This window comes from Somniosus microcephalus, unplaced genomic scaffold, assembly GCF_052327205.1.
Source record: "Somniosus microcephalus isolate GS21.2 unplaced genomic scaffold, FLI_Smic_1.0 scaffold19, whole genome shotgun sequence".
Lineage (NCBI taxonomy): Eukaryota > Metazoa > Chordata > Chondrichthyes > Squaliformes > Somniosidae > Somniosus > Somniosus microcephalus.
Genome location: NW_028225206.1, coordinates 1,021,867 through 1,039,943, shown reverse-complemented (window position 1 = coordinate 1,039,943; position 18,077 = coordinate 1,021,867). Strand labels below are relative to the sequence as shown.

Below are 18,077 nucleotides of genomic sequence, written 5' to 3'. Positions count from 1 at the left end.
ATGTCATGAGAAAGGATTAATTAGCAATCTTGTTGCGCTAGGCCCCTTGGGGAGGAGCGATCAAAATGTGATAGAATTCTTCATTAAGATGGAGAGTGAAGTAGTTGACTCAGAGACTAGGGTCCTGAATTTAAATAAATGAAACTACAATGATATGAGTTGCGAGCTGGGTAGGATTGATTGGGTGGATAGGCAATGGCAAACATTCAAAGATCGCACGGATGAACTACAGAATTTGTTCATCCCTGTTTGGCATAAAAATAAAACAAAAAAGGTGACTGAACAGTGGGTAACAAGGGAAATTAGGGATAGCATAAGATCCAAGGAGAGGACATACAAATTGGCCAGAAAAAGCAGTAAACCTGAGGATTGGGAGCAGTTTAGGGTTCAGCAAAGGAGGAAAAGGGGATTAATCAAGAGGGGGAAATAGAGTATGAGAGTAAGCTTCAGTGAACATAAAAACTGACTGTAAAAGCTTTTATAGATATGTGAAGAGAAAAAGATTGGTGAAGTCAAACATAGGTCCCTTGCCATCAGAATCAGGGGATTTTTTAATGGGGAACACAGAAATGGCAGATCAATTAAATACATACATTGGTTCTGTTTTTAGAAAGGAGGACAAAAATAACCTCCAAGAGATGTCGGCGAACATAGGTTCTAATGAGAAGGAGGAACTGAATGAAATCGGTATTTGTAGGGAAATGGTGTTAGGGAAATTGATGCGATTGAAGGCCAATAAATGCCCAGGGCCTGATCATCTACATCCTAGGGTACTTAAGGAAGTGGCCCTAGAAATAGTAGATACAATGCTGGTCATCATCCAAAATTCTATAGACTCTGGAACAGTTCCCATGGATTGGAGGGTAGCTAATGTTCCCCCACTGTTCAAAAAAGGTGGTAGAGAGAAAATGGGGAATTATAGACCGGTAAGCCTGACATCAGTAGTAGGGAAAATGCTAGAGTCCATTATAAAAAATGTAATAGTAGAGCACTTGGAAAACAGTGACAAGATCGGGCAAAGTCAACATGGATTTACAAAAGGTAAATCGTGCCTGACTAATCTACTGGAATTTTATGAGGATGTAACTGGTAGAATAGATAAGGGAGAACCAGTGGATGTGGTGTATTTGGACTTTCAGAAGGCTTTTGATAAGGCCCCGCATAAGAGGTTAGCATATAATGTTAAGGCGCATGGGATTGGGGGCAAGGTACTGACGTGGATAGATGACTGGTTGGCAGACAGGAAGCAAAGAGTTGGAATAAACGGTTTTTTTTCTGAGTGGCAGGTTGTGACAACTGGGGTACTGCAGGGATCGGTCCTAGGACCCCAGCCATTCACAATATATATTAATGATCTAGACGAGGAAACTAGATGTAATATCTCCAAGTTTGCAGACGACACAAAGCTGGGTGGGTGTGTGTGCTGTGAGGAGGGTGCCGAGAAACTCCAGCATGTTTTGGACAGGTTTGGTGATTGGGCAGATGCATGGCAGATGCAGTATAATGTGGATAAATGCGAGGTTATCCACTTCGGTGGCAAAAACAGCAAGGCAGATTAATGTCTGAACGGCAATAGTTTGGGAGAAGTGGAAGTGCAACGAGAGCTGGGCGTCCTTGTGCACCAGTCGCTGAAGGTAAGCATGCAGGTGCAGGAGGTGGTTGAGAAGTCAAATGGTATGTTGGCCTTCGTAGCGAGAGGGTTTGAGTACAGGAACAAGGATGTATTGCTGCAGTTGTACAGGGCATTGGTGAGTCCACACCTTGACTATTGTGTGCAGTTTTGGTCGCCTTATCTGAGGAAGGATGTTCTTGCCATGGAGGGAGTGCAGCGAAGATTCACCAGACTGATACCTGGGATGGCAGGAATGACGTATGAGGAGAGATTGGGTCGATTGGGCTTATACTTGCTGGAGTTTAGAAGAATGACAGGGGATCTCATTGAAACTTATAAAATTCTAACAGGACTCGACAGACTAGATGCAGGAAGGATGTTCCTGATGGCGGGGGAATGCAGAACCAATTGTCACAGTCTAAGGATAAGGGGGAAGCCATTTAGGACAGAGCTGAGGAGGAATTTCTTCACCCACAGAGTGGTGAACCTGTGGAATTCACTATCACAGAAGGCAGTAGAGGCCAATTCATTAAATATATTGAAGAAGGTGTTAGATATATTTCTTAAGGCTAAAGGGATCAAGGGATATTGGGAGAAGGCAGGGACAGGGTACTGAGTTTGGATGATCAGCCATGATCTCATTGAATGGCGGAGCAGGCTCGAGGGGCCGAATGGCCTACTTCTGCTCCTATCTTCTATGTTTCTATGTTTCTTCCTCGACTTCTCCGTTTCCATCTCTGGGGATAGGTTATTGACCAACATTCACTACAAGCCCACTGACTCCCACAGCTACGTGGACTACACTTCCTCCCACTCCGACTCCTGTAAGGACTCTATACATTCTCCCAGTTTCTCCATCTCCCCTGCATCTGCTTCGTCGATGCCACCTTCCACACCAGTGATTCCGACATGCCTTCCTATTTCCTCAACCGAGGATTCCCCTCTACCATGGTTGACACAGCCCTCGATCATGTCCATTCTATCACCGCACATCTGCCCTCATCCCTGCCCCTCCCTCCCGGACCCACGATAGGTTTCCCCTTGTCCTCACCTTTCACCCCACCAGCCTCCACACTCAACGGATCATCTTCCGCCACCTCCAACATGATCCCACCACCAAACGCATCTTCCCCTCCCCTCCCCTTTCAGCATTGAGTAGTGACCACTCCCTCCAAGACACCCTAGTCCACTCCTCTATCACCCCCAGCACCCCTTCCCCTTTGCCCAGAACCTACCCGTGCAAGCACAGGAGATGCAACACCTGCCCTTATACCTCCCCCCTTCCCACTGGCCAGGGCCCCAAACACCCCTTCCAGGTGAAACAGCGATTTATTTGTACTTCTTGCAAACTAGTATAATGTATTCGCTGCTCACGATGTGGTCTCCTCTACATTGGGGAGACCAAACGCGGATTGGGTGACTGCTTTGCAGAATACCTCCGTTCAGTCCATAAGGATGACCCCGAGCTTCCGGTCGCCTGTCCTTTTAATTCACCGCCCCATTCCCACTCAGACCTCGGCCCCCATTACATTTTTACTTATATTTTTTATCCATAACTTTGTTTTGGCCCTCCCCCTTTTTTTCTCTCCCACATGGCAGCTGTCTCCCATTCTGCCAGCACATTTATTTCACACCTAATCTAGAGCTGTTTATTTTCTCCACTATTCCTATCACCATCTCGTCTCGTTTTGAATACTGCTTAATGTTTCATCACTTCTCTTTTGTTCTCTCCCAGCCTGGCCTTTTAATGTGTTTCACTCCCTGTGTTTTTTCAGACTTGACAAAGGGTTTTGACCTGAAACGTTGACTCTATTTCTCTCTCCATGGATGTTGCCTGGCCTGCTGAGCTTTTCCAGCATTTTCTGTTGTTATTTCGGATTTCCAGCATCTATAGTATTTTGCTATCGTTTAAAGTAATATCCTTGCTTTTCAATTAAATTCCACTTGAATTGAACCTCCTTGCTTTGTTTACGTTTTTATGCCCTTGTTAACTTCCATTGCTAGTTTTAATTATTAGTTAAAGTCTATCTTTTGTTCCTCTATCCCAATTAAGCGTTTATTTTCCAAAGATTTTGTGGCCTCCTTATGCTGCTTATGAAAATGCACCACCTAACACTTACCGATATAAATATTAATTTACCATTTACACGCCCATTCTGCAAGTTTATTAATATCTTCTAATATTTTGTTGCAATCTTCCTCAGTATTAACTATAGCCCCCAGATTTGTGTACTCCATTTATTTAAAATTGTACTTCCAAATCCCAAGTCCAAATCGTTTATGTAAATGATGAACAGTAGCAGTCCCTGCACCGATCCTTGGGGAACACCAGTTCTGAGCTTCTGCCAGTCTGATAAATACCTTTAACCCCAACTATCTGTTTTCTGTTTTGTAGCCAGCTAGCTATCTATTCTGCTACTTGTCCTCTGACTCCACATCGCCTGACCTCAGTCCTGTTTCTATGACGCGCTAACGTATCGAAGACCTTTTTCAAATCCCCGTATATTGCACCCACCACATTACCCTTGTCTATATTTTCTGTAACTTCTTCATTAATTCAATAACGTTGGTAAAGCATGACTTTCTCTTTGAAATCCATGTTGGTTATTCTTTATTACATATGAAAGCAAAACACTGTAGTTGCTGGATATCTGAAATAAAAACAGAAAATGCTGGAAATATTATGCAGGTCAGGCAGCATCTTTGGTGACACTGACAGAGTTAACGTTTGAGATCGATGGTTTTTCATCAGAACTGGAAAAATATGTAACAGGTTTTTAAGCAAGTACAGTAGTGGGAAAGCTGGGAGTGGAGCAAAGAACATACGCAAAGTCAGGGGAGAATAAATGACAAAACTGGTGATGGTGCCAAGCAAAAGCAGATGGTAATGGGACAAGTAAAGAAACTAAAGTTGGGTCTAGTGGAGGTGTAAATGGGAACCGCAGAATCATCAGCAATGGCTGCCATCTGAAAAAATTACAGCAAAGTTATGTTCTGAAATTGTTTAACTCAATTTTGAATCTGGAAGGCTGTAATGTGTCTAATCAATTGATGAGGAGCTGTTCCTTGAGCTGACATCGAACTTTCAATTTCAGCCCTTGCTGTGTTTTCACTATCCGGTCTGACCCCATATGATCAGCATCCCATATGCCCCTAACTCAGTGAATTTCGAGATCGGCACAATGCTGCACTAATCTTCCATCACCATCACCTCCGTGCCCACTTATCTGGCCAGAATCTGCCCCCGCACAGTGAATGCTTCCTACCATCTTCAGAATTCTCGTTCCCCCTATACCCGTTGCTCTGGCCTCCTACCGTCTCTAGTTCCTTTCATTGGGAACTGCCAACGTGACATCGGCCGTCTCAGTTTCTCTGCTCCACTCACTCACTCTAATCTACCTCCCTCTGACATTGCAGCGATCCATTCTCTTGTATCTAATCCTAATATTGTCATTAAACCAGCTGGCAAGGGTGGCGCTGCTGTTGATTGGCGAACCGACCTCTAACTTGTAGAGTCTGAACGCCCAGTCTCTGAAGCCACCTCGTACCTCCCCGTGGACCAAGACCCCACCACCGAACATCAAGCCATTGTTTGAAAGACGGTCGCCGACCGCATCTTCCCTCAATGGCCTCCAACCTCATAGATCCCCAACCCCACACAGCCCGATTCTACCTCCACCCCAAGATCTACAAACAGGACTGCCCTGGTAGACCCAATGTTTCAGCCTGTTCTCGCCCCATGGAAATGATTCCTTCCTATCTCGACTTTTTTTCTCAACTTATCCAGCCTCTTCACACATGCATCCACGAATCTTCTGACACCTTCCACTACTTGAACAGCTTCCAGTTTCCTGGCACTACCGATCTGCTTTTCACCATGGACTCTACACATCCATCCCCCACCAGGACGGCCTGAATATTCTCAGCTTCTTCATTGAATGGTGGGTCAACCAGTCACCATCCACCACCATTCTCCCCTGCCTGGCTGAAAATGCTCTCACATTGAACAACGTCTCATTTGACTCCACTCACTTCTTCCAAATAAATGGCGTTGCTATGGGAAGCCGTATGTATCCTAGCTGTGCTTGTCTTTTCGTGGGATATGTGGAACATTCTTTGTTCCATTCCTACTCAGGCCCCATCCCTCACATCTGATTCTGGAACGTTGATGACTGTATCGATGCCATTTCCTCCTTTTGTGCCGAACTGGCAAATGTCATCAACTTTGTGAGCAATTTCCAGCGCTACCTGGCCTTCACATGGTCAATCTGAGACTCTTCCCTTCCTCGACATCTCTCTCTCCATTTCTGGGGATAGGCTAACAACCAATATCTGCTATAAGCCTACTGACTCCCACAGCTAACTTAACTACATTTCCTCCCAGGCTGCTTCCTGGAAGGATTCTATTCCATTCTCCCAGTTTCTCCATCTCCATCGCATCTGTTCTGATGATGCCACCTTCCATCCTAGTGTTTCCGATATGTCTTCCTTTTTCCTCAACCGAGGAGTCCCCTCCACCATGGTTGAAAGGGCACTCGAACTGTCCTTTCCATTGCCCGTACCTCTGCTCTCACCCCATTCCTCCCTCGCAGAACCACGATATGGTTCCCCTTGTCTTTACCTTCGACCCCACCAGCCTTCGCATTCAACAGATCAACCTCCAACATTTCTGCCACTTCCAGCATGTTCCCACCACCAAACACATGTCCCCTCCCCTTTCAGCATTCTGAATGGACCGTTGCGTCTGCGACACCCTGGTCCACTCCTCAATCACCCCCAACACCCCATCGCCTTCCCACAGCACCTTCCCATGCAAGCGCAGGAGAATCAATAGCTGCCATTTTACCACTTCCCTTCCCACCATCCAGGGCTCCAAACACTCCTTCCAGGTGGAACAGCGATTTATTTGTACTTCTTTAAATTTAGTATTGAGCATTCGCTGCTCACGATGCGGTCCCCTCTACATTGGGGAGGCCAAACGCAGATTGGTGTTCGCTTTGTGGAACACCTCCATTCAGTCTGCAAGCTGACACCAAGCTTCCAGTGACCTGTCATTTTTATTCTTTGCCCCCCTCCCACTCTGACCTCGCTGTCTTCAAACTCCTGCACCAGTCAATGAAGCTCAATGTAAACTCGAAGAAGAAGCACTTCATCTTTCGGTAAGGAAATTTACAGAGTTCAGGACTCAACATTAAGTTCAGCAATATCAGATCATAACCTCTGCCCAAATGTTTTCGTGCAGTAGCGATTGCTGATGATTCTGTTATTCCTATTAATACCTCCTCTGGACACATCTTTTGTTTATTTTGCCCCATTACCATCTCCTTTTGCCTTGCACCATCATCCCTTTTGGCTCTCAAACTCTCCTGCCTTCCACTCTATCACAGACCTTCCCTTTTGTTCTTTCTCTCCTCCCCAATTTCCCGCTCCTGTACTTGCTTAAAAACCTGTTCCAACTCCAGCATTTTCCAGATCTGACGAAAGGGTCATCGTCCTGAAACATTAACTCTGTTTCTCTCTCCACAGATGCTGCCTGACCTGCTGAGTATTTCCAGCACTTTTTGTTTTTATTTCAGATTTTCAGCATCCACAGTATTTTGCGTTTGTATTTTGTTTCTGTCCTTGTCCCATTATCATCTCCTTTTGCCTCGCACCATCATCCCTTTTGTCTCTCAATCTCTCCTGCCTTCCACCCTATGACTGACTTTCCCTTTTGTTCCTTCCTCCCCTCCCCAATTTCCCGCTCCTGTACTTGCTTAAAACCTGTTACATCTCTAACTTTATTCAAGTTCTGACGAATGGTCATCGTCCTGGAAATCGAATTCGGTTTCTCTCTCCGCAGATGCTGCCTGATCTGCTGAGTATTTCCAGAATGCTCTGTTTTTATTGTTTGTTTTATTTTCGATTTCTAGCTGTATTTCTATTAAATTTCTGAAATAATTATCGACACGAGTGACCACAGCCGGTACAACATGTGTTGTGCAGTATGAACACAGAGAGTGATCAATCGAAACACCTGGATATTTCTTGTTTCATTGACAGAGCACAAAGAGATACGACTGGTGAATGGAAAGCATCGCTGTGAGGGAAGAGTGGAAGTGTTCTACAATGGGACCTGGGGAACAGTGTGCTCAGATAAACTGGATTGGCATGATGCAGAAGTGATCTGTAAACAGTTACAGTGCGGCCCCCTCACATCTATTGATTATGATACTCGGATATTCGGAGCGGGATCTGGACCCATTTGGCTCGATGCGATGGAGTGTGATTCGGACGAATCCTTCCTTTGGCAGTGTCAGACAGACCCGTGGGGGGAACACAACTGTGATCACAGGGAGGATGCAGGTGTTGCTTGTTCAGGTAACACAAGGAACCTCTCAATGTGCGGGTGTCATTTCAACATTGCTGTCCAATACAGTCAGCATATTTCTCTTCTCAACAGAAGTCAAACTGCCGAAGAGATCCCACAGTTCAAGGGTCTGCATTCGAGAATCTGGTTCTAAACATAAACATTCACCAGGTGCTTCCTCCTCTTCATTATACCAACTATCTGACTTGTATTCCAGGCTTGTACTAAATAAATAACAATCAATGATTCTCTTTGATAGACTCGGGACAACCGTTGCGCCTGGTTGGAGGCAACACCAATTGCTCCGGCAGAGTGGAGATATTGTCCAATAACAGCTGGGGCACGGTGTGTGATGACTCCTGGGATATGGCCGATGCCAATGTTGTCTGCAGACAGCTGGGTTGCGGCTCCGCTCTATTGGCCGCAGGAGGGGCCGCCATGGCCCAGGGTGCTGGTCTTATCTGGCTGGATGAGGTGAAGTGCACCGGAAGTGAATCCTTTCTGTCCGACTGTCGTTCCTCACCGCCAGGTCAGCATGACTGTGATCCCAAGGAACATGCCAGTGTGATTTGTTCCGGTAAGGGTCGCAGGGGTTTCCTCGTTCTGTGATCATTACTCATGGATTTCGCAAATTAAGAACAACGTTTATATTTTTAATATAAAATCCTAATGTTTGAAGTTCATGAAATGTTTGTACAATATATTCCACAGAACTCGATTTGCCTCCTGCTGCTTCTCCTTCCACACCTGCAGCTACTTATCATTATTAGTACTATTATTAGTATTGATGTTAGCGATCGTATTAGTGGTATTGGTGTTATTGAGATTTTCTTGATTTTGTTAATTTCTGAAGATCACGTGATCGGTTCCAAATTGACTGGAACATTTTTAAAATACAAGGCGGACTGTGTCTGTGTTTTAATCTTTCTGTAATCTTGTGATTAAGGAAAGGGAGGAAAAACCACCTCCTTCCTTGTTGCCATCTGCATAACCCTCGGAGTCCTTCTAATCTGTGAGCTGATCGCACTGACGGCGGTAATACAGAGAAAGGCAACAAGAAGAGGTGAGGCTCATATCTTGCCGCTGAATTAACACTTGATCTCAGATCGCTTCATATCCGGGCGAGTCTCCAGTTCACTACATTTTCCATAGAGTGTCATGTTGTCTTGTTAGCAATAAATCTGAATTAGCTTTTGGCGAAATGTTCCATTCAATGTGCTGCCCGATTTAGTAAAATAGGACATTTAAAATGGAGAGTTATTTAAAGTGTTCACATTCACTGTCCCAGTTCATCAGCCGGTACATGTGATTCCTGAAGAATTTACTTGCTGCAACAATGGGACAGAAAGTTTATTGAACTGTTTAGGCTGTGCGCTCAGTTATTTATTGGTCTGTTGTTCTTCATTTATCCATTGGGTATCCGTTCCACCCCTTTAGTTTCTGGGTCCGGATGCCCAATCTCGAACTCTCTGACCGGGTTCTGCCCACCATGTTGAGAGGTGACAGTTTTATAGGACTTTCTGCATTCTCTGGTGATTACTCTACATCCCAACACAACTATTCCTCTCCTATCTCACCCACCCAACACACTCCTGCTCTGTGTACACAGCGAGGCTCCTCTCACAATGACGGGACATGCCAGAGAACCATCAGCTCGTCACTCGCGCTTCCAAACTGATGCTGTCCGCAGAGATCAGTCAACTTCACCCAGCTTCTCTTCAGCTGAACTCCCCGTGTGGCCCCGTAACCGAGCGCTCAACTGGAGCTCATTTCTCCTGATACCCCCTCATTCCCTCTTCCCCAGGTCAATACAACTGGCCGCAGTCTGCTGGAGGTGAACATGTGTCTGTACAGAGACACAGACACACACACGGAATCACAAACACAACTAAACTCCTCCACTTTCACGCTAACTGATTCTGTCCCTTGAATATCACTATATCTGTTATTTGGATTTATTCGCAGATGAATTCCCGTGAAACGCGCGTGAAGTGAATCAACATGTTAATCTCCCCGCCCTCCCTCCAACAGGTGCTGTCGCTCGCGGCAGGGAGTCACTTGCTGGTTTGTACCAAGCAATTTATGAAGAGATTGAGAATATTCCCCCTGGCGAGGATTCCGCTCAGACCCAGGGTTCAGGTCTGTATTTTCCGTTGATATCGAATCTTCACTGGACAAATGTTGCCTCCCCTTAAACACCCCTTTTAGTGGTGAATGTACTGACTGGACACGATCAGCAGTCCGCTCACTGTCCCCATGTGAAGGAGTCCTATTACAGTGAGAGTGTCTCTGTGTCCATGTGTATAGTGAGAACAGCAATGGTTTGGGAAGATTTCCACTGGTCGGCATTGCTCAAAGAGCGGGTTTATGGTTTGGTTGTAAACAGCGAGCAGAGACGCTGTTTCTATTTCCCACCCGGCTCCACACGGACTCCCTCAGATATCTGAGCCCAGGAATAATAAACCCAGCGGCTGATTGTATTCTTTTACTTTATATTCACTCAAACATGACATGAAGTCACAGATCGATTGAAACCATCTTCATTCCTTCACTTATCGCCTTTCCTTTGGCCAGATATTCTGATCCTTACGGGTGTTTACGCGCTGTGTACGCACCCGCAGGGACATCGGAAATGCCGGTTTCACGCATGCACAGCGGATGTGCTGAAAACCAGCTTTTCCGATCAGTCAAGAATGGCCTAGACAGATCCTCCGCCTGCCCTGGAGAAGGGCCTCCGCGGGCAGAGAGTTCCGCTTTCTGGAGACCCTCCGCCCGCAGTAAACCCAAACAATTCTTACACCAGGTAAAAGCAGGCCTGCTTTAACCAGGATAAGAGTATTAAAAAGTAAAACAAAACAATGTTTTCACTCAGTTATCATGTAAAAATACTTTCAAAAAAGGTCAGTTTATTTCTAGCCCCGTAAAAAACTTTAATTATTTTGTTCAAAAAATTTCATTTTTTAAAAAATATTTAACTTTTTGTAATTTCAACTAATTTTCAAAAGGTGATGGCTTATTTTAAAATGTATTTAAAGTTTTACTGTTTCCGGACTGTGTGTCAAGTGTATGAAGGGAGATTTCCTTCTTTGATTGGCTCCCCGGTGCCCACATGGTCCCAGGGACGCTTGCGAACCGCATGTGCCTCTGGGATACGTGGGCCCGGCGCCTTTAGACTTGGAGAGGCCCAGGAGCAGAACTATATTCACCTCGGGAGCCCTCGGGTAAGCCCGTGGATTTTTTCCAGATCGACGGCCTCCGCACGCGGGAAGTCTCTGATCAGAAAATATGGCCCAAAATTGGCCTCGAAATTGCAGTTGGAGTCCTGCCACGGGCGAACGACTCTGAACTACAAGAAAAGTAGCCATGATGTGGAGATGCCGGTGTTGGACTGGGGTGGACAAATGTAGGAAGTCACACAACACCAGGTTATAGTCCAACAGCTTTATTTGAAATCACAAACTTTCGGAGCGCTGCTCCTTCGTCAGGTGGATGAAGGAGCAGCGCTCCGGAAGCTTGTGATTTCAAATAAAGCTGTTGGACTATAACCTGGTGTTGTGTGACTTCCTACAAGAAAAGTATGCAGCTACCTTCTGCCTCCAGACCTTTGCTCTGTTCCGCTCCTGGGCCTGCAGGCATCCACATGCGTAAATGCCCCATATCCCAGGGGCGCAAGCGGTTCGCAAGCAGTGTGCCAGTCCAATCAATCTCAATGGGGAATTCCTATTTTGCGTATGGGGATTCCATTTTAGTATGGAGTCTCGGTAACCAGAATGGTCCAGATTTTCTTGGGCCGATGACCGAGTACGCGGTGTGTACGCAGCCGCTAGTGCCCCGCAACCACTGGGTTTCCACGATGAACATGCGCGAAAACTCAGAACATACGATTTGTCAAGTTTCAGCTCGACAGATCCACCGCATCCCCGGAAATGAACATTCGCTGGGGAGAGCTGGGCTATTTACCCAACTACTGCCCAGCGAATGCCCGTGAAATTTACACCTGGTAAAAGCAGCGATAAGGACTTTTTTTTAACAGCGTAAGACTTTAAGTAACTATTAAAATACTTTTAAAATTAGATAAAAATAACAAACCTTTAAAATTAGTTTAGGTTATTTTAAGCCCCTGTAAAACATTTAAATTTATATTTCGCAAAATTAAACTTTAGCTTTATAAGTTTCATTAAATTGTATTTTAATTCATTTTGAATGTGTAATGATTTGTTTTTATTTAACTGGTGTGTAATTGTCTTTTTTAGGGGATTCCTATCATGATTATGGGGATTCCCCTTTATGATTGGTTGGGCCGGCCCACGTGATCCCAAGGTATTTGCGAAGTGCGTGCGCCCCGGGATACGTGGGCCTTTACACAGGTGTGCGCGGAGAGGCCCAGGAGCGCAAGTGTCCGAATATCCGTGACCATCAGGTCGGTTCGCACTATTCTTGCGGCTCGGAGGCAACCGCCCGCGGGAAGCCTGCGACCGCAAATTGAAAGCGCAGTTTCACACCACTTAAATCAAAATAAATAATCAGAGGTTCCAAATCAGTTAAAATACAATTTAAAACCATTTTTCTTGTAGACTAAATATAAACATTTTTAAAGGGGCAAAAATAACCTAAACTAATTTTAAATATTTACATCACTTTAAAAAATTTATTTCAAGAATTATTTAAACCCTTACGCTGGTAAAAAAAATGCCATACCACTGTTTTTAGCAGGCATAAGGGTTTCGTGGGCATTCGCTGGGCAGCAGTTGGGCAAATAGTCCAACTCTGCACCAGTGAATGTCAATATCCTGCGGATTCCAACGATGTGTAAAACAGAATCTGGACAGATTGCAAGTTCTGGATTGTGGGGCATCACGCGCGGAACCCCGGAACTTGCGGGAAACTTACGATGGTGTGTGTACGCCGTCTTAGGCCACGGAAAATCCGGGATAGGGCTGGAAATTGCAGTTGGAGGCTTCCCGCGGGTGAATGCCTCTGAACCACAAGTAAACTCAGCACCTACCTGCTGCCCCTGGACCTTCGGACATTTGCGCTCCTGGGCCTCCAGGCATATGCCTGTGTAAAGGCCCACGTATCCCAGGAGCACTTGCAAGCGCCCCTGGGATCAGGTGGGCCAGCCCAATAAATCACAAAGGGGGTTCTCATTATTCTTATGGGGATTCAATTTAAAGAAAGACTTGCATTTATATAGCGCCTTTTATGACAACTGGACGCCTCAAAGCGCTTTACAATTAATGAAGTACTTTTAGAGTGCAGTCACTGTTGCAATGTGGAAAATGCGGCAGGCAAGTTACGCACAGCAAGCTCCCACAAACAGCAATGTGATAATGACCGGATAATCTGTTCTTGTTATGTTGATTGAAGGACAAATATTTACATACGGAATCCACGTAAGCATAATAGGAATCCCCTAAAAAATACATTTTAACAAAACTGAAATAAAAGTAAATCATCACATGGTCAAAATTAATTAAAATAAAATGTAATTAAACATTTAAAAGAAAATTAAATATTTTGAAAAATAAATTTAAACTTTTTTCAAGGGGCATAAAATATCGGAAACTAATTTTAAACGTTTATGTATGTTTAAATCATTTAAATAAATGTATTTTACTGTGTATTTAAATGCTTACACTGGTACAAGAAGGCCTTTTACTTCTCTTTTACTTCTTTTGGTTCTTTTATTCTTTTGTCCGATCGCAGCCCTGCCTTCGATCTAGTTCCTTTTCTCTCCAGTTTTGAAGAAGGGTCAAACCCGAAACGTCAACTCAAATTTCTCTCCACGGATGTTGCCTGACTTGCTGAGTTTTTCCAGCATTTTCTGTTGTTATTTCGGATTTCCAACATCTGCAGTATTTTGCTATCGTACAAGAAGGCCTTACTCTTGCTTTTACCAGGTGTAAGTGTTGTGTTCATTCGCTGGGCGGTAGTTGGGCAAAGAGCTGAATCCTGCGCCTGCGAATGTCCATTTCCTGCGGGTGAGCACCATCTGTCAAACAGAATCTTGACAGATTGCAAGCTCTGCGTTTTTGTTCAAGTGCATCACATGTGGAAACACGGAACTTGTGGGACACTTATGATCATGTACGTTGTGTGTATGCGATCATAGGCCCCGGAAAATCCGGTTTATGTTTTCTGCTCCGATATCCTGAACAACCTCTCCAATAACCATCCATTATTTGTGTTTGACAGTTCATGGTTCCACTGACTCCCTCAATCAGATTGAATATTACACCAGTGACGTTTTGGGTGACACTGACCCGGGATCAGAAAATCCTGAAGGGAAGTCCTCCAGTATTCAGGGTGGGTACATTTTTACTTCCTACAATCTCTTTTTTGCACTTCACGCTTTCTACTACCTAAAACCAACAACTAAAGATAAAAAGCTTACTTGCCGATTAATGACACTGACAAGGACCCACAATACCGGACAGTGGATTTGGTTAAAAAATATTGTAGAAATAATTTGGATTTGAAACAAGGTCATGTTAATTTCCCACAATGGATTTTTTTTCCGTTCCTGGATTGGCTGGCAAGGCCAACATTTATTGCCCATCCCTAATTGCCCTTGAGAAGGTGGAGGTGAGATGCCTTCTTGAACCGCTTGAGTCCCTGTGGTGAGGGTATTCCCACAGTGCAGTTACAGAGGGAGTTACAGGATTTTGACCCAACGACGATGAAGGAATGTCGATATATTTCCATGTCAGAATGGTGTGCAACTTGGAGGGAACTTGCAGTAGATGGTGGTCCCAGGTGCCTGCTGGCCTTGTCCTTCTAGGTGGTAGAGGTCGCGGGTTTGGGAGGTACTGCTGAAGACGCCTTGGTGAGTTGCTGCAGTGTATCTTGTAGATGGTACACACTGGAGCCACGGGGCACTGGTGGTGGAGGGAGTGAATCTATAAGGTGCTGGATGGGGTGCCAATCAAGCGGGCTGAATTGTCCTCAATGGTGTTGAGCTTCTTGAGTGTTGCAGGAGCTGCACTCATCCAGGCAAGGGGAGAGTATTCCAGCACACTCCTGACTTGTGCCTTGTAGATGCTGGAAAGGCTTTGGGCAGTCAGGAAATGAGACAGTCGCCGTAGAATACCCAGCCTCTGATCTGCTCTTGTAGTCATAGTATTTATGTGTCTGGTCAATGGTGACACCTTCCATTTCTTTGCTGATGGAGCGATAATGGGCCGGATAGGATTTGTCCTGCATTTTGTGAACAAGTCATACCTGGGCAGTTTTCCACATTGTTGGGTACATGCCAGTGCTGTAGCTGTACTGGGACAGCTTGGCTAGAGGCGTCGCTGGTTCTGGAGCACAGGTCTTCAGCCGGCATGTTGTTAGAGCCCATAGCCTTTGCTGTATCCAGTGCATTCAGCCATTTCTTGATACCACGTGGAGTGAATTGAGTTGGCTGCAGACTGGCTTCTGTGATATTGGGGACCTGAGGAGGAGGCCGATATGGATCATCCACTCGGCACTTCCGGCTGAAGATGGTTGCAAACATTGCAGCCTTTTTTTTTCACTCACGTGCTAAGCTCCACCATCATTGGGGATGGGGATATTGATGAAGCCTCTTCCTCCCATTAGATATTTCATTATCCGCCACCATTCACTACTGGATGTGACAGGACTGCAGAGCTTTGATCTGAACCATTGATTCTGTAAATTCTGTAATCTTGCTGCCCTCAGTGCTTCTTCCAAGTGGTGTCCAACATGGAGGAGTACTGATTCAGCAGCTGAGGGAGGGTGGTAGGTGGTAATCAGCAGCTGGTTTCCTTGCCCAGCTCGACCTGAAGCCATAACACTTCATGGTGCTGGAGTCAATGTTCAGCACTCCCATTACCACTCCCTCCCGAATGTATAGCACTGTACCGCCACCTCTGGTGGGTCTATCCTGCCGGTGGGACAAGACATACCAAGGGTTGGTGTTGGAGAGGTTACCTAATGGCTTTAATGTATGATTCTGTGAGCATCATATGTCAGGCTGTTGCTTGCTAGTCTGTGGACAGCTCGCACAATTTTGGAACAAGTCCCCAGATGTTCGTGAGCAGGACTTTGCAGTGTTGACTGGGCTGGGTGTGCCGCTGTCGTGTCCAAGGGGGATCATGAGCAGGAAACCCCGCTCACTCTCTCTGTACTAACCGACTGTGTTATACACTATTTTCTCTGCTCTGATACCTGAGGTATTACCTGTACTAATGAACTGTACATTATTGTGTCTGACTGCTGGGAGGGCCGACATTTATGTTCCATCTCTAGTTGCCCTGATAAGGTAGTGGTGGGCCTTCCTCTGAACCACTACAGTCCTTGTAGTGAATGATCCCCCACAATGGTGTCAGTTACCAAATTCCAGGATTTTGTCAATGGGTCGATGAAGGGATTATGTTGTCTGCTCCAATGTGCTATCAATCTCCATTTTTTGTGTTTGACAGTTTCTGGTTCCTTTGACTCCCTCAATCAGATCGAATATTACACCAGTGACATTTTGGGTGAAATTGATCCGGGATCAGAAAATCCTGAAGGGAACACCGCCACTATTCAGGGTGGGTAAAAATCCCAATTACTACAAGCATTTGTTGGACTTCACACAGTTTATTACCTAAAACCAACAACTAAAGACATCAGAGCTTACTCGCCGAAAAATGACAGCGCCAAGGATCCGTAGTACTGGACAGTGATTTTAGTTACAAAATGTTGTGGAAATACTTTGGATTTGAAACAAAATCATATCGATTTCCCCCAATGGTATAATGGAAGGAAACATTCAGTTCATTGTGTTTCCTCACACGGCTCTATGGGCCGTGAAATGTGAATTGTGTGTGCAGGTTGGGTGGGTGATTCAATGCGATATTTGTGACTTTAACACGGAGACTAAACTACCTCGACACGACACGGTCCAATCATTGCCCCAGATAACCCCACTTCACCCGAAGACCACATTGGTCCACTCTCCCGCCCTGCAAGGCCCGGGTAGATTGATTTATAATAATATCATTCTGAGTACTCAGTGCTGGCATTTGGTTTCAGTGGAAATCTCTGTTTCCTCCCAGGTCCGGTTCCGGGCGATTATGACGATGTTGAGACTGGAGTCACTGACACTCAGGGTGGTCACTTTCTGCTGGACGGTGCTACTGATGTTCTCCTCACACTCAAAAGTGCCGGCGGTGATCTCTCCACTCTCGGTGAGTTACATCTCTGACATTCCCGCAGTCACCAGCCCTCTGTGTAGGAATGGGCTGGCGCTGTTTTAAATTCCCTTTCAATCGGCGGTGACACGGAGCGATGGTTGATTGAAGTCCATGTTGTGATTACAGGAAATGAAGTGTTCTAGAAAAGAGATATTCTAGAAAAGAGACCCTGATGCTGTTCAGTTTGGATTATCTTCCTTGTTAATACTCGCACCAGGAATCATTCCAGTGCTCAAACTGAACCGCCCGATTCTCGGATATTAGATGCACCTCGTCTGCTGTCACCCAGCGGTAAAACCCAGCACGGGGGTGTGGGTAGAGAACAATTCTCTTCCACTCACAGACCAACAAAGTCCAGCCTCTTCACCAAATTGACAGATATATGTGACCCACACTGATGCGGGTTTTACCGCCATCATTAACCCATAATCTGTCTCTCCCACAGTGTACAGCTCTCAGACCCGCACTGATCCCGGTTTACCGGTTGCTTCCACTCCTGGTAACAATGACCATGTTCACTGGGACACGTTCACAACCCCGGACATTCCGCCACCGATGGGCAGTGATTGTGTGGCTCAAAATGTTACATCTACGTCAAGCCGGTAAGAGCAATGTTTTATTATCTGCTGCATTGTTTGTGCCCCAGTGCTGGGGAATGTCCAGTCCCGGGTGGATTCTACTGTGTGACAATGGGCAGTGTGTTCAACCGTTAGTGATACTGAAACTAGCAGAGAGAACATGCTGTGTATTTACTGTGGAAATAAATACCCCATTATACTGGCTGTAATTAATTCAATTCTGTGATTGTGGGGAGTGTGTTTAACGGCAAATGATACTGAAACTGTCAGAGAGAAGATGTTGTTTATTTATTATTTAAATAAAAGGCTAATTGAAGTGAAGTATCAGAGAGAACATTCTGAGCAGTGAAAAAGAC

General features: G+C 45.4%; 1 protein-coding gene across 1 annotated transcript in view; it reads left to right on the top strand.

The window, feature by feature from the left end:
* The window catches only part of LOC147083911 (scavenger receptor cysteine-rich domain-containing protein DMBT1-like), a 42,708-nt gene extending 24,959 nt beyond the window's left edge, over positions 1 to 17,749 (top strand). Inside the window, exons 8-16 of the mRNA XM_085980056.1 lie at positions 7,655 to 7,972; positions 8,055 to 8,132; positions 8,221 to 8,538; positions 8,673 to 8,712; positions 8,906 to 9,024; positions 9,993 to 10,100; positions 14,157 to 14,267; positions 17,006 to 17,137; positions 17,589 to 17,749. Of these exons, the coding sequence (XP_085836182.1) occupies positions 7,655 to 7,972; positions 8,055 to 8,132; positions 8,221 to 8,538; positions 8,673 to 8,712; positions 8,906 to 9,024; positions 9,993 to 10,100; positions 14,157 to 14,267; positions 17,006 to 17,137; positions 17,589 to 17,749 (1,385 nt within the window). The remainder of the gene's footprint in view (positions 1 to 7,654; positions 7,973 to 8,054; positions 8,133 to 8,220; positions 8,539 to 8,672; positions 8,713 to 8,905; positions 9,025 to 9,992; positions 10,101 to 14,156; positions 14,268 to 17,005; positions 17,138 to 17,588) is intronic.
* The last annotated feature ends 328 nt before the right edge of the window (positions 17,750 to 18,077 follow it).